Raw genomic sequence first — 23828 nt, 5'->3', positions numbered from 1 at the left:
CACGTTGCTGTTGCAGTGTTTGTCATTGATATGGGCCAATGTCAGCCGTCCCTCGGAGACCCCTTCAACATGAATTGCCTGACTTGCCAGCCCTGTTTAAGCGCCTCTGGCTCCGGTTCACTTTCGGCTCCGGTTCACTTGCTGTGAACCTAACACATAAAGATAAGCGCTATAGAAAGTGAATTAAATGGACTAAAAAAAATAAAATGCAAATCATTTTAAGGGTTTTGAAAGTGTATGCGTTCCATGGAACAGTGACAGTGAAACAGGTGTACCTTTCAACAGTGAGGATGACATCAGCATTACCGATCTTTGACACAAGTCATAAACACAGTAAGGTGGATCTGAAATATGCAGTGATGACGTTTTGACTTTAGCTCTAGATTGCAAGGTAGCAAGAAGTCCAATCAGGCTGAAAGAACTGAGTAATAGCCGGTCAAAGTTCAGTAAACAAGGCACTTTATTTCTTTATATACAATGAATCAACTTATAGTATAGTTTAGTCACGCTCATGATAAGGTTGACTGAATAGAAATTGACTTGAGCATGGTAGGCAGTGGTGTTAACCACCACACTATATAGCACAAAAAAAAGAATACAATTTCAAGGTCCTATCAGTGCTACTTATACCATTCAAGTAGAAGAACTACATTAATGAAATATTAAACATTTAATTGGCAGATGATTAAATACCAATAACTACTATCAAAATAAAAAGTGTGTATTACATTTCATCTAAAGAACATACAGTATTTTGGGGGGGCAAAAACTCAAAGTCATATTTAACATTTTTTAGATTTATATTAATTACTCTTCCCAAGTGCAATCTCTATGCAAGTTTCAATATTATCTTCCATTTTCTGGATCTGGTCAGCCTTTATCATGAATCATTTTGTTTGAACAAAAGAGTATTATGCAAGAATTGCGCCACACCTCCCCAGGCTCTGGTCGCACTGGGCTGATGGTTGTGGTATGTTGCATAAGAGCAGGTTTTTCGACAGGAACACCACTGAAGGAGTTTTACGTGCCACAACCTGAACGGACATTGTTGACAGGACTTGAAGGGACAAGATGGGCTCTTTCATGTATTTTTCCATCGAGACATGGGCTTTAATAGCAATCGTCATCGCTCTACTGGCACTGTAAGTCAAGTTCAGATATGTTTACTTGTAACTAAAAAGTTACACATTTAATGCCAGAAGTAATTCTTGACCAAAACTGACTTAGTGTGTGGGACAATGCATACAAAATACACATGCCATTATAACCAGTCTCAGTGGTTTCCTTAAAAACTAGACTTATCAGCACAAAGGAAACATCTTTTACTTCACACAAATGTTGACTCTGGACATTGGTTTCATGAAATAAAAATACAGCCACTCCCTAAAGTGAATCATAGCAAATTACCTAATTACAAGTTATTAAAAGTACACTTTACTAAAACTAGATTGTGAGAAGGTGACTTGAATTCACACTTTCAAATGTTGTTCAAATGAAATGTATTTCCTTGTAACAGCAGTTGGATTTGAATTTGATGTGTATGTATATATATATATATATATATATATATATATATATATATATATATATATATATATATATATATATATATTTATTTATTTATTTATTTTTTTTGTCCACTGATAGTGTAGTGGTACACACGCCTGAGTTGTGTGCGGGCAGCGTGGGATCGATTCCCGCTCAGTGACAGTGTCTATGTGTGCCCTGCGACTGGCTGGCGACCAGTTCGGGGTGTAGTCTGCCTTCGCCCATTGACGGCTGGGATAGGCTCCAGCAACTCTCCGCGACCCTTTACGGGATAAGCGGTTTGGAAGATGACATGACATGACATGACATATATATATATTTTTTTAATTCAAATTCTTTTTTTAATCTCCAGATATGGAAATGCCCCTTATGGCTTTTTCAAGAAACTAGGAATCAAAGGTCCCAAACCATTGCCTTTTATTGGGACATTTCTGAATTACCGGCAGGTAAGCTATATTCAGCCACATAATGTGACTAAATGTTTGGCTATCTTTGACATATAACTTCCCCCCGTCCCTCTACCACCCCCCCCCCCCCCCCGCCCCCCCATTTTCCATTAGGGCATCCATAATTTTGATGTACAATGTTTTCAAAAGTATGGAAAAGTATGGGGGTGAGTGTATATATAGGCAAGTATGTGTGTTTATATAAGTGATACTCATGATGTGAAAATGAAGCTTCGTGTTATTTTTGAATTCCTCAGATGGTGCTCTTGGTTTACAGATAAAGGCGAGTGCAATGGGAAGTTATTAAATTTCCACTGCATCTTTAAATCAAGAGTGCCATCAAGAGGAGGCAAAAATGATCTGTGCTTCATGAAGCTTCTTACTTAATGTTCTTTAATGTTTGCTGTAAGGTTGTATGACGGCAGACAGCCTATCATGGCTATTATGGACACAGCTATGATCAAAACCATCTTGGTTAAGGAATGTTATTCTGTCTTCACCAACAGACGGGTAAGAAGACAATCGAGTTAAACATAAATTGTAGTAGAACACCACGACACAAAAACAACTAATTCGCTCATTTTGTGTGTTGGTGTTTTTAGGATCTGGGCCTAAATGGACCTTTAAGGAACGCTGTGTCAATAGTAGAAGATGAGGATTGGAAGAGGATTCGCAGCGTACTCTCGCCATCATTCACAAGTGGGCGACTGAAAGAGGTCAAAAACTGTATTTTTTTTTTCTTGCATGAGTGATATTTGTTTTCTTACCATTGTGTAGCTATTGAATTGTTTATCATATATTTTTTGCAGATGTATTCAATAATGCTACAGCATTCTAGTACTTTGATCAAGAGTCTTCAGAGGAAAGTAGATGCCGATGAGGTCATTGACGTCAAAGAGTGAGATGGGATTGTTTTGTAATGCAGTCGATTGAAAATGAGGTTCTCATGACAGTGAATCATATGGCGATGTACAATGTTTTTGCAGAGTATTTGGACCTTACAGTATGGATGTTGTGACCAGCACTGCTTTCAGTGTAGACATTGACTCCATTAACCATCCCGCTGATCCATTTGTGGCAAACATTAGGAAAATGGCCAAGTTTGACTTTTTGAATCCTATGCTTTTGCTTATTGGTAGGTGCCACACTGTTACAAGTGTCTCTTTCATGTCCCTTTGGCCCCCTTTTTTTTTTTAACAGTTAATCCTTTTCCTTCTGATCTCAGTTCTCTTTCCATTTATGCGGCCACTAATGGAGAAGCTGGACGTGTCTTTCTTCCCTGCTGATGTGTTGACTTTCTTCTTCAACTTCCTGCAGACCATCAAATCCGATCGAAACAAAAACAGTAAAAAAGTGAGCTAGTCAAGAGATGGTCAATTTGGTCATTACAAATTTCTATAATATTTAGAATTCACTTTCTTTCCGTTAAACCAAAATGCTTCTCTTGCCTGACAGAACCGAGTAGATTTCATGCAGCTGATGGTGGATTCTCAGACTTCAGAATCCAGCAAAGAAAATGCAAACAACCAGAAAGGTAGTGGTGGGAAAAAACACATACAGCACATACATTAAAACAGTGGTCCCCAATAACTGGTCCGCCGGCTAGTACCAGGCCGCAGGTCATTTGTTACCGGGACTTGTAATAAATAAATACATTAAATAATTGTAGTCGAGCATATACGGCCACCGCCCCCCAGCGATTATTTTCCGATCGAGAATATACGACAGTACCCATTCCATCCTGTAATTGAAAGAGTACCAGCAAATGTTTCAATCCTGCCTCCATCCATACCACCTGTTATGGATTACCGTAGATATGCAGTTGAGTAAACCTGCAGCCCCATACCGTAAATTCCATAAATTTGCATTGCACTAGCCTTTATCTTTAAACCAAGAGCACCATCTAGAGGAGTGAAAAATATCACAAGTACTTCATTGACGCATCAATTTCCCATCATCATCATAAAAAAAAATAAAAAAAAAAAACCCTAATAAATGAACCTCAATATAGTGTGGGATGACATTAACATGCTCTTGTCTTTTGTTTTCATTTTAGTTTAAGTTGCACTCAGATTAAGTCAACCTGAAATTTTGGGCCTCCTTCAAAGAAATTAACAGATATAATCAACAATCTTGAAATGATTTGCATGCTGTTATTTGTATTGTATTTGATCACGTTGCATTTGTGTCGCAGGTCTGACTGATAACGAAATCCTCTCTCAGGCCATGATATTCATCTTTGCCGGGTATGAAACAAGCAGCAGCTCACTGTGCTTCTTAGCCTACAACCTAGCAACTCACCCTCACATCCAGAAGGCCTTGCAAGACGAGATTGATGAAACATTACCGGACAAGGTCGCTTCTTCAACTTTTCCATATCTTGTCATCAATTAGTTTGGTTTCCAGCAACTGCACTTTATATCCATTTAGGTTCGGCCAAGCTATGACGACCTGTTGCAGATGGAGTACCTGGATATGGTGTTGAACGAGTCATCGAGGCTGTACCCCATCGCAAACCGACTGGAAAGGGTAGCTAAGACATCTGTGGAAGTCAGTGGTGTGACCATCCCTAAGGGAACTGTTGTCATGGTACCAATTTTCGCTCTCCACCGTGACCCCGCTTTGTGGCCTGAACCGGACGCTTTCAAACCTGAAAGGTATGAGAATGAATGGCAAGGGAGGGAAATTCATCGCAGCCTTATCATTGGCAACTAGCCTGGGTGGGAATTTGTCGTCCTTTTTTTTTTTAGGTTCAGCAAAGAGAACAAAGACAACATAGATCCGTACGCCTTCATGCCATTTGGAGCAGGGCCAAGGAACTGCATCGGCATGCGATTTGCTCTCCTGATGATGAAATTGGCCTTAGTGGAGATCTTGCAGCAATTCAGCTTTGTCACCTGCAAAGAAACTGACGTGAGTCAACAATTTCATTTTGAAGCTGTAATGTGTTTTTGATTTGGACTTTTTTTTGTTTTTATTCTCCTAGATTCCGATGGAGTTGTCAAACGAGGGATTTACAACACCCAAGAATCCCATCAAAGTGAAACTTGTGCCAAGAACGGCCGCAACAGATTGTAATTCAAGAGAAATTTGATTAATCAATTAATGAAATGTCTCTTTATTGCCATTATGTCCGATGCACTTTGAATTCAAATTTCAGCAAACGATGTGATACTTAGAGCCCAAATTGTCCTTTCCGACATCTTAACTCTCAATATCTCTCCAATTCCAAAGTATTTACACTGGCTCCCAGTCAGCTAGAGAATAGACTAGTTCTCCTACTGATCTAAAAATCACTGAATGGTTTCGGTCCAAAATGCATTAAATAAATGCTATTGGAATATGAACTCAGTAGGGCTCTGAGGTCTGCAGACTCAAGTCAATTTGTGGCGCCCATAATTCAAAGCAAACATGGCGAAGCAGCAATCAGCTGTTATGCTGCACACAAATGGAATACGCTGCCAACAGAATGGAATTCAGGGTGGCTGTACCACAACATCTCGTATTAGAGCAAATGGATGTCGCATTTTGGTTTGGGACATTTATTTTCAACAAGAAAAAAAAAGCAAACAACCTCCAGTAGACAATGAAACCCATATTGTTTTTCATTATCAAAAAGGAATGGGAAGAAGTCAATTAATTTATGTCACTATTTTGCTTCCATGATAATAATAATGAACAACAACATGATAACGACAAAACAAACAAACAAACAAACAAACAATTGATATGCATTTCATTAACACCTATACCAGAAGTGGATTTGTTCTGTGAGAAAGTAAAACAATACTGAATGCTATTCTGTTTGTCTTAGCTGACATACATACACATAGTTTCCCTCCCTTGACGCCTCATTTGATCTCTTAAATGCCTCTTCACTGTTTTCAGTGCTTTTATATCATAATCCACTGAAAAAGAATGCACAGTTTGAACATTAAAACTGCACTTACATTTGAAAAAATAAAAAAATAATAAAATAAACTGCTTAAATAAGTATGGCACATAAGTGTAATAAAACATGTACCGAAATAAAAGCAACTGTATACAGTATGTATTGTACTTGTATTAAACACAGTTTGCACATTTAATCCAGTCTCCCTTGTGTCACTAGAGGGAACCCTCGGGCCACATTTTTAAAATGACTGTTCTAGCAGTAAGCATTTAAGATTCTGGGTCAGTATTCATAAAGCTTTGGTCAGTTTGAATATGTAATAACCCCTAGGCAATCGTTTGAGTTAAATTCATGTGCGCCCCAAGGTGCCACATTCAGTACAGTATACCTGCAGTATATCAAATACAAAGATCGTTTGTTTTGATTGAGCCAACTAGAGAGATGTAATGTGATCACCTATTTTAGCCAAAGGCAGGGGGAAAAAAAGCACACATTTAGATACAATTGATTTAGGTGAGCCTAATGTTTTCTTTTATTCTTGTAATAATGCTGATGATTCTCTTAATTTGAAAGTTACATAGTGCCTATGTGGATCCTTGATGAATCATTGTTGCCATAATCTGTCGCATCATTGAACGGTTTTTACATTATATTACATTTTGTAATGTGAGGAATCATCCAAATGGATGTAAACACTGGGCGGGAGCCCGGACGAACAGAACACTACACGGGTCTGAAACAAAGAGCTTTATCTCAACAAAACGAGAACGCCTTTATCCCGCCCCCTTAACGAGGAACGTGGCCGCCATTGGCCAGATTATGAGGAAGCATGTCTGCTTATTGGCTGCGGTCATGAATCGGTGACTGTCTGTTGTTTGGTTTGGGAGTAGGAGCGCCTTTTGACAGCGGACTGCTCCGAGCCAACCGTTTCAGCAGCAACAATTTCTGGATTTGTGGTTTATTGACGCGTGGGAGACGAGAGTGTATGAAGGTATGGATAAACCAGAGGGCTGTTTATTAATGCTTTCCATTTCTTATAACTCATTTACCTGGTGTTTTGAACAAGGTTTGTGGCGTGACCTATCAACGCTCAGTGGATTTCATTAATTGTTGAGTGCAATTGTTTCAATAAAGGCTGTTATTCTTAGTTATCATGTATAGTTCATTTTCTGGTTAATAGAAGTAAGCACCAAGGAAATATCGATGCAGCATTGATCCTGCAATCATCGCTCATTGTAATTTCATGCTCCTGTTGTGTTTCACACATTAAAGTGAATGTGAGTGTTTCCATGCTCCAGAGCAACCGTAATCATTTATTGCTTTGAACGCACCCTGGAAATGATATCGTCTTGTCTTTCCTGGTCTCTGCCAGGATGGTGGGAAAATGCAAAAAAACACGTTCAGACCATCTTTAGATTTAATAGGACTGATTCTTGAATCCTTGCAAGTTTTGGAGTGGGATTCATATTTATTCTTGAGTGTTGACTCCCATGGTGTGGGCATCCCTGGAATGTAGGAATGGTTCTTCATTGAAGTTGAGCGACAAGTATCAGGTGACAAGGCAAAACTGGCCCACATTGACTATAGCCTCCCTAAATGAATACTTAGTGAGAAAGTAACAACTGGTTAACACTGTTAGCAGTGAGGGGCCTGGAGCAAGTATAATTTACATCTATGCAAATATCTGAGCGTTACTTCACCCAAAAACCTTGAAAACTCCTGTTGGAAATCATTTTCCTTTTTGGCATTTCAGCCAGTTGAGCCACAGGATAAACTGAGGAATTTGACAGACAACACTCAAGTGCACTCACTTTACAGAGGCTACAGACTGTGAGGAGACACTTGGAAGCATAAATCTTAGTGAAATTGAAATCAAGTGTGAGTGGGCAGTTGCAATCTATGTGTGTGAATTTCTTTTTGTTGCACCACTACAACATAATCAGGTGAGATTTCAGTGAAAGTCAGAAGTTTTAATATGCCTTTTTTAATGCCAAATAAAAGTATTTGTATGATATAGAATAGCATTTTACCTATTTTGTATTATGTTATTAATGTGCCATCACATGTGCCATGTGATTCCGTAAGAATTGAATATTTCTGAATTCAGAATCAAAATTTAATAGTAACATGCAAGGTCAAAAATGTATACCAATCAGAAAAACAAAACAAAGAGGTCGCACACAAATGAAACAAAACTAAGCCAAAGATTACAAAAGAAACAACAGTCTCAAAAATGAATTGGAAATTCCCATAGTGTCAAATTTCAAAACTGACAAGACACCTGGCCCAGTTTTCTCCAACATTATGATAAAGGGAAAAAAATCTGAGTTAAGAACAAGTGAGATGACAAATTCCATCCATCCATCCATCCATCCATCCATCTATCCATCTATCCATCCATCTTCTACAACTTATCACAGAGCACATATAGACAAACAACCATTTACCGTCAACCATGGTCAAATTTTTGGTCAATTCTTCAATTAATTTTCACAGCACGCTTTTGGATTGTGGGCTGAAGTCGCGGTGCAGAAAAGCAACCAAAGCAGCCAGAGAACATGTAAAGGCTTGGGCTGAGAACAAAATCCAATTTCCCTAATTCCATATAATTATGATTTTTATTCTTCATTTCCTTAATTTGAAGGCTATTTCTTTTTTCTTTTTTTGCCAGTTGTGCACTGTAACAAATGACAGACTCTTACTTGTGTGTTGCTACCTAATTACAACAAGAGGTTGTGGTGGCAAGGATGACACAAGTGTGGATTGTAGTTCTGAAGAAAAATGACATCAGAGGCATATTTTAATGTCAAGGCAACTGTGATCTTAACTATGTGTGGTGAAACTGACATTCGACCGCTCAACATGCCTTTAAATTCCCGGAATGCCTGACACATTGCATGAGCTCCATTCTAGGCAGCCTGTCCATTAATAAATATTACAATGACTACACAGGAATACATAAAACACCTACGGTAATTAACATTTCTTCTTTCTAACATTTTTAGGTGTCTTTGGCCTACCCTTTTTGTAGTGATGGACAAATGAAGCTTCATGAAGCATTTTTATTTTTTTTTTACTCCTCTAGATGATGTAGGTTTAAAGATGTAGTGGAAATTTAATACATTTATATTGCACCAGGCACAGGCTTTATCTTTAAACCAAGAGTAACATCTAGAGAAGTAAAAAATATCACATGTGCTTCATGAAGCTTCGTTTTCCCATCACATAGGACCTGACCTGAGAGTTTTCCCATGGCCTAGCAGACAGACAGACATTTCACATTCCTAATTATGCACTCTTGAGATTAGGAACTGAAAATAATCAGACAGATTCATATGCTAAATAAAAATGAGGCAACTGAAATTTAGATGATGAAGAATAACCATCATAAAATGAGCAAATTGGGAAAGGGGGTGAAAAAAAATTGCCCTCTGTTCTGTAGCAACTTAACGTGTAGTTAGGCTAATGACTTCCATTCTATAGCCCAACAAAACACCTTGTGAGTCGGAGAAACCTAAAATTGTGTGAAAATTTGTTGTATCAGTAAAACCGCAGTACTGGACACTTTATATTGCTTAATGACACTCTGTCCTTAATGTATGTATTATGTTCTCTGAGTGAAACAGTTTCTCAACCACAACACACGAGATCAATAGCTAATGAAGTCTTTTTATTTGCTGATTTGTTTTGAAGTCAACCACAGAGAGAACACTGTTAAACGACAAAATATCCCAGTGTGTGCTCATTTAGTGACTCGCAAAACTGCTTGACTTTTTGAATTGTTTTTTTTCTTTTGTTTTGGAATGCAAGAGTAGCCATAAGAGTATATTTTGTTATAGTGTCTTGTTGCCTTAATACTAGAGTGGCTCCAACTACCGGGGACAAATTCCTTGTATGTTTTAACATACTAGGCCAATAAAGAAAATTCTGATTCAAGAACAACAGTTTCAAAAGGTTTCACTGCATGTTTCTCGCTTTGTGTGCCTTCTTTCTTTCTTTTGGAGGGGAAGATGAATGTGGAGGCTCTGAGTAGAGCAGAGCTGCTGACACTCCTCAGTATCTTGGAAGGAGAGCTAGAGGCCCAAGAGGTGGTCATTCATGCCTTTAGGGTAAGTACATCACCAACACACGATTCTCCCTCGAGACGCTGCCAGTGAATGTCCGAGAATGCAATTCGGGCTATAGTTTAAAGACCGAAATGAACCTGTCTCAGCATTACACTTGCAAAAAGAATATCACTTAACTGAGAGGGGATGTGTCAACAGGAAACCGGGGAAACAGCATGAGTACAGACAATGGTGCAGGATTTGGGTTCCACCAATGTCAACAATTTTGCTGTTTTCTCAGTGAGGGGAGTGAGTGATTTGTTCACAGTTTGGGAAAAAAAAAGGGGAAAATAATGTGGCATGAAATGGGGAAAAAAGGCCTGTACATGAGGAATGTAGTTCTGGCAAAAATGACACCAACCAATAAGATCTTGTTTGAGTATGTTTTCATACAGGCAATGTATCACGAAGAAGTAAAATATCACATGAAGTTGTCTTTGAGACTTCGTCATTCAACCAACATAAAAATGTGCAAAATTGAGATTTTCCATTGAACATATACCCTATTCACGGTCTACGTAAATGTTATGTTTGTAGAAATGCACATTAGTCAGTCTCCTACACTTTCTTTATATAACTACTGCATGCAGACAATATACATGCAAACAGCAAAATATGTGAACTTGCCGACAGAGCAGACGATTACAGGGTGGACATTTGTGCAAAATTTTCAGCATGCTTATGAAAATAGAATATACATGATCAAAATGACTTGTGTGTAAATGTTAAGACCTCAGAGTTGGATTATCCTGCTATATTTTCATGATGACTGAGTGATTCTGCTGAGAACACCAAAGCACTTTACAGCGATATTAACCCAAAGGGTCGAAAAAAGACACGTAGAAGACATATAAGAACCCAGGTTGAATCTCTTTGCGTAGACATCAGGAACATTTGAGGGCTATTCCCCTCACGTCGGCTCGGTTGGTCCTCCTTGCGCTGGTCATTTATTCATGCTGAAGTGCGACGGCACGGTTGGCCCGCAGCTACATTACTTTGCAGTGTTTGAGGGTGCTCCCCTTGGGTTCTCTCCGGGCCCGTGATTGCTTCTCACACTCTGGCCACAGCAGCTTCTCCATGCTCGGATGGAGCCATTAAATGCTGCTGAATGCCTTGAAAGCACGCCAATGTAACCGGGGTTATAAGCACCAAAGGAAGCTTGCGTAATTGTCTTGAAGCATTTTAATCATGGCTATTTGCGTCTTAAATGTCAGTGGCCTAGATTGGATGCATGTATGGTACGAGACAAAAACTCAAAACAAGCCAGCAATCGGGCTTTGGGCAAGTGGACTGTCATCTTATTGTCCGTCCTTTCTTTGTATTTCAAGCTTTGCCGCCTTCCTTTCAGCTTCCCCCACCTCAATCATGTTACACAGCAATATTCCAAGACAGCTCTCATAATTAACCATGACCCTTGTCCCATCTGCTCAATCGCACGCAGACACACACTAGTGGTCTCCAGTGGGCTGTTTAGAGGTTGGGTGTTGACTCTGTGGCGGATGTACACAGTCTTCCAAAATCACTGACTTCCGTCCTTTCCTCTGTGGCCTGTTCAGCATATACAGGATAGCTGTTTTGGCAGTGTTAGTGGTGCTACAAAAAAATTTCCATTAAACTGTTTTTCTTCTCATATTCGAACAGTGGTTTGCTTTCATTCATGGCCACCACTTTTGTTGTATATAATAGTATAAAACAATAATTATTTGTGTCCTGCTTAAGTTACAATAATTGTAAAAGCTGCAAGCCGTCAAAATACAAAGGCATCTTTGGATGACAATATTGTGTATTGTGATTATTTCACCTTTGGAAACAACACGTGACCTTTCTCATTGTTTAAAGGGAAGTCAAGCCAAACATATTTTTTCCAGAATATGTTCTATGCAGGCCCACTAGATGAAATCCGGCATTCTGATTAATATTACGTTTGTGAAATATAAGTTAAGCAGCAAAACTCGGAGACCCACTTTTAGCCATCACAGGGGGCGGCCATTTTGTCACTTCTGTCGACTGAAAATGACATTGAAGTTGCTCAGGGCTCGAATAACGACCGATCACGGCTCACCTGTTTTCTGAAGCTGAGCCCTGAGCAACTTTGATGTCATCTTCAGTCGACAGAAGTGAACAAAATGAGCTAGGTAAAAACGGGCGGATTTCTCATTCCACAAACGCAATATTAATCAGAATGCAGTGTTTAGACTCGTGGGCTTGCATAGAGTATATTCTGGAAAGAAATATGTTTGGGTTGACTTCCACTTTAATGACTTTCCACATTGCACCTTTTAAAGACTGTGTTTAGTTTCCATCACAGAGGACTTGGATAAGCAGTTTCACTTGAGGGAAAATTCCTGAGAACAAGACACCACAAACAGGTCATATTCCAGTGGGAGTGGCCTATCTTTTGACTTGTCTTTATCTAATGGGGAAAGCAAATATCATCTGTCTATCTGTCAGGCATGAATGGCACAGAGAGCTTGTTACCTTACAGGAATGCCAGTTTAAGACATGAACGTGGCAGCAGTGCTCTTGTTTCTTGCTAGTTACCGAACGTTGTTACAATTTCTACATCCTAACCTAAACTGAGAACACCAAACATGAACCAAGAGTTGTTTTTTTAATCAGATTTCAATCATGAGTTCTTTTGCATCTAAGAATGGATTTAACAATGTTTTCAAGGTTCCCAAGACCTTAGATTTGTGTGATTAGAATGCTGGCACCACATTACTCCAGCTTTTTTTTTTTTTTTTTTTTTTTGTCGTTATATTCTTTTGTCACAAAATTTTGTGTCTTTACAGTATGTTTCCAAGTCCTGACCATTGCCTGTTTGGGCAGTTTTTGTTATGGACAGCACTAAATACTCATATCATTTGCAACAATTACATTTGCAGTACCCAATACATAATGCATCATAATAGAAACTGGTCAAGTTTGCACAAGAAAGTGTAAGACCCAAGACAAAGTAAAGCACAATGGCCTGAAATTTGATGTTGAAATTTGACCTGAAGTTTTACAACTGATATGGTCTTTCCACTGCAAGGAATCAAATGTTTCGGCCCGATGCCAGCGTTATACCGTACGTTTCTCAGAAAGTAATAATTACTTAAATGAACAAAGTCTGCCTGCTTCCTTCCTCATTGATAACCGCTAATGTCTAAATCAGTTAAACATTAATTAGTAGCAGTCTCATTGTACGGCCCCTCGGGTTAAGTGAGGTTATTTTATTGGTCTGAGGCCTGTGTGCTATAGCAAAAGCCCCAAGCACACAAATCTACTCCAAAAAAACATCCACTGGAGATGTAATTTCTATTTCTGTCTCTTGTTTTATTTGCTTTGGCGCAAAACAATAGGGTGGAGACATGTTGACCCTGTCTTTAAATCCAGTCTGGTAATGGTTGGCCGGTGTATGTCATTTTCCGTTTTTCATTTGTACTATATTACAGTTCTTGGATAAAGCTAAAAATTGGAACATGTGACCATTGTTTAACTTGTTTAACTTGTGTACACAGACTGTTTAATAAGGCAAATCTCATATGACTTTCCTTGTGAGGATTTTGACAATCTGTCATTTCTACCACTAAACCTACTTCAATTTTCTTAAGTTTGTTGTTTCTTAAAGGGCTTGTATTTTTCTGCTGATGAGCATTTTTTTATTCTAAAGAAACCAGCAGAAACAACTACTGGATACATATCTGTCGGACTGTTTTTTTTGTTTGTTTGTTTTTAATAGATACAGGCCACTGTGGCCATTTTTCAGCATTTTTTGTAATGTCCCCATGATAACATGAGCACGGCGTGCTAGTTAGCACAAGACAGGTATTAGCAAACAGTCTAGAAGCAAGATGTCTCCTTTTCCCGCTGAAGAGAATCACAAACGTCTTTAGAAGTCGAAAATGCATTGCCTCGGAGTGTCAGTCGAGGTAAATGGACAATTCGAAGTCTCAAAACAGCAAGCTAATAGAAAAGTAGTCAACGCTACAAGGATGGATGTAGCCTGTGGAAATGGCAGTAAATCGTTCAGTGGCACTCCCTGGAATTTGCTTGGAGCAAAGCCAAAAGATCTGAGACAGCGGTCAACAGCCAGACCTGGTCATCAACAAATTGATGAGGAAACTGGTTGGCCCAAGCTGAATGTCTCTTAAACACCAAAGAAAAATCAGCTGTGAATTGTGGTTGCATCAAAAAACAAGAAGAAACACACACATACTCAGAACATGGACATCCAACTGAAAAAACGATTTGCTCCACTTTCACTAGACCGTCAGAGAGCACTCTCAGACACAGAGTGAGTCTTGCGAATGTCACATGACCAAACCCAGAAAACAGGTGAGCTGTGATGTTATGTGCGCATTTAGGTACTGTGCACTGGCGGAGCTAGAGGGAGGCTGCAGGGGCACTATCCCCCTTGAAATATGCCAAAGAAAAAAAAAATCCTAGCTCCGCCAGTGGCACTGTGAGGTCATTTTTAGTCGACATCAAGTGGGCGTTAAAGGCAAAATGGCTGCCCCCAGAGATGGTTAAAAACGGTTGGATTTTTCTGCCTAATTCATATTGCACAAATGCAATATTTGAGTTTAGCTTTGCTGGTCATGACGCTCTGTTGTCTCTTTCTAAATGTTTCAACAAGGAAAATGTTATTTCCCAAAGATTGCTTACACAGCAAGGCTGAAGGACTTGAGATGGCACACTCAAGACGAATGCTAAATGTTATGCGAATGACCCTGCGCAGCCTGGCACAAACTTGAAATCTGCATAGATGCACTCAGTGACACACACAGGTGCACCCGGATCCATTCATCCTCATTTATAAGTTAATGCCTCCCGCGGTATTGTTCAGGAGCGAAATGAAAGGCTTGACTGTATATATGCGTAACAGGAGAATTGCACTATAATACCGTTTTCTGTGATAATGACCACACCAGCAGCAGACTTCATTGTTCGACAGTCTTTACACGGTCCTACTGGGGAAACAAGACTCCGTTACCCATCTCATCTCACACAGGGCTGTGATTATGCCTTTAGGCGGTAGTTATACCGACTGACAACAGATCCCTACAAGTGTAGGTCAGGCTGTCAGTCACATGTCACATTAGTTGCCGGATGTGAAACAAGCTGATGAAAAGACAGCCTAAGAATGTGTAGCATGCCTACTCCAGTCACTAATCTATTCCAGGAATGAGTCGAGGGCTGTTTACATACCTGCGAGGAAAATTCAAAGCCCATAATTACTGTTCGATTAGTTCCTTTACCCCGTTTTGGATGTGAAGATATTTGTTGTCAATGGCTGCGCAGAAGTGAGTCTTGTAACATTCTCATAAAAGAAAGCACAGCCTGTTACTATGATTACAACTATCTTAAAAAAAAGGAACCCTCTTTAAAAAAAATTTTTAAAAAAGGCACCGCATGCATGCTCAATATGATCTTTGCATCCCAGGGAACTAGAAAAATAAGCAGTGCAGTTTTACTCAGTTCAGTACAGAACAACTTGCTCACAGGTAAACATATTATGCAGTGCACAGACACACTCGCAATAAGGAAAAAGACAGACATTGTGCACCCGCTCTCACAATGAAGCCTAATGGGTCAGACACGGAGACAATGGCTGGGACTGAAGGCTTTGAGACAGTGTCTTTGTGCAAGTTTTCTAATCTCTTCTCTGAGGGTCACATTCTTTGTTCAGCCAGAGACAGAGATTCAAATATAGCATCTTTACTGTTGCCCCGAGGGTGTATGAGCGCGTGTTTACATTGTAGGAGTCTTTGAGCAAGCGGAAGAAAAAGACTGCCAGAGTACGAGATTTTCGAGAAGTGGTGATAAATTGGCGGAAGAATTTGTTCCATTTGTGTTTGGGAAGGAGGATGATGGGGTCCTTTAAGGACAGCCTGGAGTGATGTGTGATAGCATGACTGTATGTCCTCAAGAAAGTCAAGTCATTGTGACCTAGTGCAAAGTCACACTTAATTTCTTGTCATCTGCTTTTCTTTGGCATGCAGGGTACAGCATATGTCTACTTTGATTGTAAAATATATTGACTATAACTATACAATCAACATCCGTTTGATTTCATGGCCTGGTCATTCACCTCTGCGTCTCTGGGGAGGAATTAACATCTGCTTTTGGAAGGGGTGTATAATCTCACCCCTTTGTGTTTTGGTTGTAGGGAAAGACCATCTGCTTGTGCTCACACTTAGAATAACATCGTTGCATTGATTTCCGACACACACACACACACACACACGCACCCCCCCCCACACACACACACACAATCACACATGCACGCGCATATGCACACACACAGTTGGATAAGGACACATAGCACATATCTGCGTATATATTTTTTTGTTTTCCACAAAAGGTGAGGTGAAATGGGGAATGTCAGTTATAAATCAGATTTAAAAAAAAACATCCTATCCAAATTTCCATCCCTTTACTATACAGAAACAGAAAATGCACACTCATAAGTTGTAACATACAACATGGAACATTATGATTCAGTTACTGGTTTGATCTGTAGCCTGTGCAGTGGGGTGGGAATGCTATAGTGCTCACAGGCTGCTCTGTAGTTGGCTGCAGACTGCAAAGTCTGAGCTGTGTGTGACTGTGATGGATGCAAAATAGCCCTCAAAAATAATATGGCATAGCCGAAGGGTGCGGTGTTCATCTTCCAATTTATTTATACACATAAAGACATAAAGTAAAGTGATAAAATAAATAAAATAAAATAAAAACTAGTTCTTACATGCGAAAATTTGATGCTCTTCCCTGTTGCAAGTCCTGGCTCACACTATTCCAACTACAGAGGTTGGTTGCCTTTTAAACCCCTAGGCCCCTCCCCTAAGCCAATTAATTCCCAAAGTAACTGTTTTCTTTATCAAAACACATACATATTTCCAACAAAAATATTCATAACTATAGAAAAATATAATCATTCAACCCTGCGCCCTCAGACTGCTCAAAAACAACGAAACAATTATTTGACTTAAAAACACGGTATTTCGCCATGACGTCACACGCTGACGCCCCACGCTACAAAACCCAGAAATAACGGCGGTGTTCGGTTTGACAGTGGAGAGTTGTGAATGATAGGCAGATGCTGGTGAAAGGTTTGTGGAAAGCGAGACTATTGCATGGAAAATGGCCCGACGGTGGGCACCTTCTGCGCGCCCTAGCCCACCTCTGTGGCCAACCAACAAAATACATATGGACAGACCGAGTGTACGAACGATGACAGGACACGTGGAAAACAGGCTCGAGGTATGGGTGTGCGAATGTGCGTACGGGATTAGGTTGGCGACACTGTTCTCCCCGCAGCACCTTTTTGTCCATGGAAATCGGACCATCACGATAGGTGGCAGATCGAACGGAGCGCCACAAATTAAAACACATGCAGGATAATACTATTATGAATAATCAAAGAAAAAAGACAATTCCATGGGGTTGGTTTACACACTAGGAAGGGGTGCAAAATAGTCTGCCCTGTTTGTAACCACATATAGGAAATATCAGCATGAACTCGATTTGACCTTATTGATTGGTCAGGTTTTGGTCTTAAGTTGGATTACTCTCCTCCTTGAAGAAGTCTTAAAATATGGAAAGATGCTCACTGACCAGTTTTTCAGTAAAATGTCAAACGATTCATTTGTGTGTGTCCTTTAGGCTCAACACAAAGATGCCTTCATCCAAGAGCGTTATGGCCAATATGACCTCAGCGATCCATTTCTGGCCTTGCAACGGGACAGCAAAGCAGCAGAGAACCAACACACACTCACCCAGTCTCATGCAAACCTGCAGGGGCAAGGAGTGGGCCCAAATCCTCTGGCTGTGCTGAAACTGGTCATGGCCCATTGCAAGAGGATGCAGGAAAGGATGATGAGACAGTTGGCAGCGACTGAGAGCAGACACAGAAGGGTAATGAATTCACACTTTTTTTTTTCAGGTTGTAAAACGGTCACCTAGCAGCACTTCAATTTGCGTGTGACGATGATTCCAAAAATACAGGAAGTGTCACAATGAGGCTCGTACAATAGCCTGATTGTGTGTGTAAATATGCATTTGAGCTCAATGTTTTGGGCACTGGACTCAAATCCCTCCCCAAACGCGCCCAGTGTTAGAGGGATATAAAGCTTAGATGAGTTCTTGCAGAGGTTTGCAGGTTCATGGGAATTTTCCATCCATCCATTTTTTTGGTTGCACTTATCCTTGTTGGGTCTCAGGTGAGCTGGAGCCTATACCAGCTGACTTTGGGTGAGAGTCGCGGTACTCCCAAGACTGGTCACTCACAGGGCAAATGTAAAACATCAAACATCATGGGAGGCTATGTCAGTCTAATATGTTAACTTATTATCACTGCGGCACAGTTGATGAGGCTTCCTCCACATTATAAAACTTGCTTACCCGGTGTGAATGCTCATTTGTTTATGTGCTCTGTGATTGGCTGGCAACCCATCCAGGGTGAACTTTGCCTCTCGCCCAAAGTCAGCTAGAATAGGCACACCCAACCCTAGTGAGGATTAGAGTTATAGAAAATGGATGGATTGTTACCACCTCCTTGCAGGTGTTTTTTCCATTGATCTGGATGTTTTATGCAGGGTCGGTATTAGTGATGGAAAAATGAAGCTTCATGAAGCACTTGTGATCATTTTTTGACTCCTCTAGATCGCACTCTTGGTTTAAAGATGTAGTGGAAATGTAATGAATTTCCATTGCACTAGCATTTATCTTTAAACCAAGAGCACCATCTCGAGGAATAAAAAAAAAATATCACAAGTGCTTCATAAAGCTTCATTTTCCCATTGCTAGTAGGTGTTCTTTCAAGGAAGGTCATATTGGATTTGGAAGTAAATCAATGCAAAAAAACCCCAAAAAGATAAATTAATAAAAAATTCTCAAATTCGGGTCTTTCATTTTAAAGCAGGTGCTTTTCTGCTTTGATTAATTGGTCTCTTGTTTCTGTGTTTGACAGATGATAGCTGATCTAGCGGAAGAAAAACTGCGGCATGCCCATGTATCTGCACAGAGTGACAATTTCTCCTTGATACTGCAAACAGAAAGAGATGCACTGTTGCAACAGGTGCTGACCCACATAATACCGTAGCTACGGATGCGCTTGTGTTCAAGGTGCCAAAGTATTCAACTTGCTGATACATGACCTAGGAGAGCCGAGGAGATCGTGTTGCTTTTATTTTTCTTCTTTCCTTCTCCTATTTTTTTGCCTGCTTGTTTTTCCTCATACTGAATGCTGCGATTTACTGTAAAAAGCAGGGAGGTCGCAGGAAAGCATCAGTAGGGCTCCATTGTCTAACTCAGTGGGGTGGGCAGGGCTTTTAAAGTTCAAGAGCATACACAGGCACCATTATGCACACGCACATGGTTGTTGGAGAGGAAACAGATGAGGAAGAGGCCATTGTTTACTTGTCCTGCCTGGGGTTTATGGCTTCAGGAAACTTGAGCTAATGGATCTACATGTCTGGTCAGCTCGAGCACACATGCTGGAGCGCAGCGTCAGACTCTACATTAAGGCCTTACGTAAGACAGCGCAGCACAGTTTTCCTCAGACTTTCCTGATTGAGTAAATATAGTCCTTTTTCTACCTCCACCAAGCTGTTGAAGCAAAATAGACAGCCTTTGATTCTTCATAAATACAGTGATAAAATACATTATGCATGACACTCCAACAGATTTGTTAGAAAAGCTTTTACCTTTAGTAGCCATATGTTTTATGGCATACTTTACCACAAAATATTCCCACAAGTGTGGGTCATTGATCTTAAATGAGATTTGTCAATGTACACACGTAAATTTGTTGCAAAAAATAGGACACACCACTGGAAGTCAAGCAAAACTGAATTTCAAAAGATATAGATTTACATAATCTATGACCACAAAAGGTGCTATAAATCAATAGATTAAAAAAAGTAAATCCCAAAGAATGTGTGCATGTTAAAATGCAATTATTAGTCTAAATCAGGTTTCTCTAACTTAAAATATGTGGGGGTCACTGGAGATAGAGTTGGGTGTGTCTGGGCCGCATCAAATATTCCACAAAAAAAGGGGTGTAGGTACAGCAGTCGACGCTCTCGATTCCGTGCACACTCAAAGAATTCTAACAAAAACCCCAACAATGACAACAACACAAGAAAAAACCCTGATACACACTAAAAACTGGTGGAAACTCAAATAAAATCCTTAGATTTTTTCAATGTGTGTGGGAGTTTCGGGGGTTTATTTTTAGGCAATATCGCTCAGCTCAGTATAATGTTATGCCAAGCTATGAGCTTGAGCAATGGTAGCTCATAAGTGATTAATAAAAAGAAAATAAAAAATATAGAGGGCAACAATATGGCAAAACATGTGGGGGCCACACTAACATTAACCTTTTATGTCAAGTAGGGGGCTGCAAAATATCATCCTGCTGGCCGCACGTAAATGACATAATCGGTCTGGCTCTGTATAGAAAGGTGTCTGGGTTATGACTGGAGTCTGCCAGCTGTATGTGGACTTATTCTGGTCTTATTCTGCCTCCTTGTGGCCATAACCTTCCTCGTTTTACTCACCAATGCTCTTATCGTTCCAGCTTGAAATTGAGCGTGCAGCAGTGCAGCGATTGGAGAGAGAACAGGATCAGGCCGTGAGCCAGGCAGAGGAGTCGCTGAGCCAGCAGCAGCAGCTTTCATCCACTCTCAGCCTGGAGCTCCAGAAAGCCAGGAGCCGAGCAGAGGAGGAGGCGCGGAAGGTTTTAGAGCTCCGTACTCTGCTCCAAGAGGAAACGGGAGCGCTGGAAAAGCTACAGGGGCTCGTCGAGGAGGAAAAGAGTCGGGCAGCAGAGCTTGAGGCTCAATCTAAGAGGAAGCTTTCTGATTTTACCACTGAGCATGAGCAACTGAAAGCCAGGCTTATGAAAGAAGAGGAAAGAAGTCAGGACCTGAGGAGACAACTTGAACAGCTGAAAAAGAGTTTGGCTGAAACCAGCAAGTCCAAAGAGGGGCCAACGGAGGCACTGATGGTGATAAAAGAGTCACCCTCTGAGATGATAGCCGTGTCCACCTCCGTTCAGACCGAGCCTGATGGGAAAGTAATTGTCCCTGGAAAAACGTCCTCGGTGTTAAAGGTCAATGGCCATCATAATGTCAAAGAGACTGAGCCAACTCAGGACGGGGGAGGAACGGAAAACACAGGGGTGCTGGAAAACGGGGCAGGAGCAAGCTTACATTCTCCTCTCCATCCTCATCCTCAGACTGTACCTTGCTCTCCCTCCAGCACCGCCTCCTCTTCCCTCTCCTCTTCTCCGATTTCCTCACCAGTTTTGGCCAAACATTTCAGCGGTCCCGGTTTCCATCAGTCCTCCTACCAGGCTGGAGTCAATCAGCGATTTCAAGCTGCCAGACACAAGTTCCAAACCCAGGCGGAGCTGGAGCAGCAACAGCACGGTGGCCCTCTTTCCCCCAGGGACCTCTCACCCACCACTTCCTCCAACCCTCCCCCACCAGAGCACAGCGCAGCCAAGCAGCTGGCCCGCAACACGGTCACGCAGGTGCTGTCCCGGTTCACTAGCCAGCAGGCTGGTGTCAAGCTGGTACCAATGAGCAGCTCTCCGTTCGGTACAGACTACCGGAATGTAACTGCGTCGCCTACGGGCGGGAGGTCACCTTCTGGGCCGCTATCTCCAGGTATCCGTTCCCCTCTCACCCCTCGATCAGAGAGGACTCATCCTCCTCCAATTCCTCCCAAGAAGCCGGGCATGAGTCCGACTCCTGGCTCCCCAAGTCATTCCGCCCGGACCAGCCTGTTTCCCGAGCTTTCAGGGAGCTACAGCAGCGGACAAGGAGGAGCAACAGAACCTGACCTGGTTTTATCCTCTACTAGTTAATGCCCTCCGGCCTCCCTGTGTGGAGTTTCCATGTTCCCCCCGTGCCTGCGTGCATTTTCTCCGGGTACTCCGGTACCGGGTACTCCCATATTCCAAAACATGCATGGTAAATTGATGGAACACTCTAAATTTCCCCTAGGTGTGATTGTGAGTGCGGATGTTTGTTTGTCACTGTGTGCCCTGCGATTGGCTGGCAACCAGTTCAAGGTGTACCCCGCACTATTGCCCGATGACAGCTGGGATAGGCTCCAGCACTCTCCGCGACCCTTGTGAAGATAAGCGGTATAGCTAATGAATGGATAGTTGATGCCCTCATCAGACTGACAGGCCGTGATGGACAAATGAAGCTTCATGAAGCACTTGTGATAATTTTTGACTCCCCTTGATGGCACTCTTGGTTTAAAGCACCGCACTAGTCAACATGTCATTTTATTATAATTGTGTTTGTGGAGTATGAGTTAAGCAGCAAAATCCACCTGTTTTTAGCCATCTCAGGGGGCAGCCATTTTGTCACTTGCTATCAACTGAAAATGACATCACAGTTGCTCAGGGCTCAGGTATCAGGTAACAATCAATCACAGCTCACCTAATTTCTGAAGCTGAGCCATGATTGGTCGAATGCTGAGCCCTGAATAGGCTGAGCTTCAGAAAAACTGTGAGCTGTGATTGGTCGTTACCTGAGCCCTGAGCAGTTGTGATGTCATTTACAATCAACATAAGTGACAAAATGGCCGCCCCCCCAGAGATGGCTAAAAACGGGTGGATTAACTCTTCATGAAGCTTCATTTTCCCATCAGTAATGACAAACCCTTTAAAATGCACACAATTTCTACTTGCCACAATGCCTGGGTCATGTAAAATCCATCATAATTTTGCACAGCTGCCTCTTTGGAGGACTGCACAGACAAGACAGGCAGAGAGACAGAGAATATATGATAGCTAGCATTGGCATGTTCAGACTAGAATGGATGGCGCCGGCACTTGAATGAAGTGCAAGAGTAAGGAATCTTCGGTGATCGGTGCCATTCTCTGTGTGCATTCCTAAGATTGAAGTATAAATTCTAGGGATGATAATGGACATCCATAGATGACTTCAGCAAAAACACATTCCACCTGGAGGGACCCACTGCTCACATAGCGAGCCACTACCTCACTGCAACTGCAAACTATAAGCAAGCTCTGTGAGACTGTTGAGAAGCTACAACCCCAGTTCGCTTCTCAGCGTGGACAGCTGACCCTCTCTGATGTGTTGTACTTGATGGGCATCACCATACAATGGTCACAAAGAAAGCAGCGCAAATGCACTTGGGATGCCTTGAACCAGAAGAGACTGGAGATCGACTTAAGAACTGTCACAAGCACTACACCTGAATGCTGAAAAAGCCAGCATTGTCAGAAACAATAAGAGAAAACCCTTTGATCCAAAACTGTTTTAGTTATAGACGGGTCAAAATTAGAGAAAGTAGTTCTTAGAATGCAAGTAGTTGCCACCGATCCATAAAGATAGTGAACTTGTTTATTTAAAGGCTGTTTCATAGTACACTGTAAATCAAATGCAGTCAAGTAAATGATTGCACTTGAAGTACACTGACACTACACTGCAATACTGGAAAAAAAGTTACCGGTAATCAGGGAAACTTCAACTTTAACCAAATAGAAAACAGATGCGCCATGTTGACTATTGCAGCCATTTGTGTGTCCACTTTGTGTTGTTTTAACAGACTGTATTTGCTTTAGATTCATTTGTATGTTTGCAACATTAGCTTTGCAACCAAGAAGAGAGTCAAATCTGCCGAGGGGCCTTCTAGAGATTTATCTCCCTCACACAACTCAAGACGATCACAAATATAATAACAGGATGAATTAGGAATCGGATCAATTCCTGATGTTACATAATTGAATAATTTAGCCAACAAGACATACAAGTATAAATAAACTACAACTTTGTGCTTGCTGTGTACAAAATACTTGTCTTT

The 23828-nt window shown here is 41.1% G+C and overlaps 2 protein-coding genes across 4 annotated transcripts; both read left to right on the top strand.

Annotated features, from left to right (window-relative positions):
• Nucleotides 1-974: 974 nt before the first annotated feature.
• On the top strand, nucleotides 975-6082 carry LOC147152970 (cytochrome P450 3A40-like). The gene is made up of 13 exons (XM_086053668.1): nucleotides 975-1142; nucleotides 1901-1994; nucleotides 2109-2161; nucleotides 2405-2504; nucleotides 2597-2710; nucleotides 2804-2892; nucleotides 2981-3129; nucleotides 3220-3347; nucleotides 3450-3528; nucleotides 4189-4349; nucleotides 4425-4651; nucleotides 4745-4907; nucleotides 4981-6082. The coding sequence occupies exons 1-13, from the start codon at nucleotides 1072-1074 to the stop codon at nucleotides 5086-5088; spliced, it is 1536 nt and encodes a 511-aa protein (XP_085909794.1). The 5' UTR covers nucleotides 975-1071; the 3' UTR covers nucleotides 5089-6082.
• A 146-nt stretch (nucleotides 6083-6228) lies between these two features.
• Nucleotides 6229-23817, top strand: cttnbp2nlb (CTTNBP2 N-terminal like b). 3 transcript variants are annotated; one of them, XM_086053455.1, is made up of 5 exons: nucleotides 6229-6877; nucleotides 9897-9995; nucleotides 17643-17894; nucleotides 18949-19056; nucleotides 20560-23817. In XM_086053455.1, exons 1-5 carry the CDS (start codon nucleotides 6872-6874, stop codon nucleotides 21850-21852), a joined length of 1758 nt encoding a protein of 585 aa, XP_085909581.1. In that variant the 5' UTR covers nucleotides 6229-6871; the 3' UTR covers nucleotides 21853-23817. The 3 variants fall into 3 exon arrangements, with proteins under 3 accessions (XP_085909581.1, XP_085909505.1, XP_085909669.1); XM_086053379.1 differs by having other exon boundaries at nucleotides 9891-9995; XM_086053543.1 differs by having other exon boundaries at nucleotides 6229-7439; nucleotides 9891-9995.
• Nucleotides 23818-23828: the final 11 nt, after the last annotated feature.

This window comes from Filicampus tigris, chromosome 1, assembly GCF_054856515.1.
Source record: "Filicampus tigris isolate MCC_2025a chromosome 1, RoL_Ftig_1.0, whole genome shotgun sequence".
NCBI classification, from domain to species: Eukaryota; Metazoa; Chordata; class Actinopteri; order Syngnathiformes; family Syngnathidae; genus Filicampus; species Filicampus tigris.
This window is presented reverse-complemented; position numbering and strand designations above follow the sequence as displayed.

What these genes read in the sequence shown, in the direction of transcription:
- LOC147152970 (XM_086053668.1), top strand. Translation starts at nt 1,072, where the DNA reads ATGGGCTCTTTCATGTATTTTTCCATCGAGACATGGGCTTTAATAGCA. An exon ending in GAAACAAAAACAGTAAAAAA is followed by an intron (nt 3,348 to 3,449) that starts GTGAGCTAGTCA and finishes CTTGCCTGACAG; the next exon opens with AACCGAGTAGATTTCATGCA. An exon ending in AAATGCAAACAACCAGAAAG is followed by an intron (nt 3,529 to 4,188) that starts GTAGTGGTGGGA and finishes TTTGTGTCGCAG; the next exon opens with GTCTGACTGATAACGAAATC.
- cttnbp2nlb (XM_086053543.1), top strand. Translation starts at nt 7,377, where the DNA reads ATGGTGTGGGCATCCCTGGAATGTAGGAATGGTTCTTCATTGAAGTTG. An exon ending in AGTTGAGCGACAAGTATCAG is followed by an intron (nt 7,440 to 9,890) that starts GTGACAAGGCAA and finishes TTTCTTTTGGAG; the next exon opens with GGGAAGATGAATGTGGAGGC. An exon ending in CTGAGAGCAGACACAGAAGG is followed by an intron (nt 17,895 to 18,948) that starts GTAATGAATTCA and finishes TGTGTTTGACAG; the next exon opens with ATGATAGCTGATCTAGCGGA.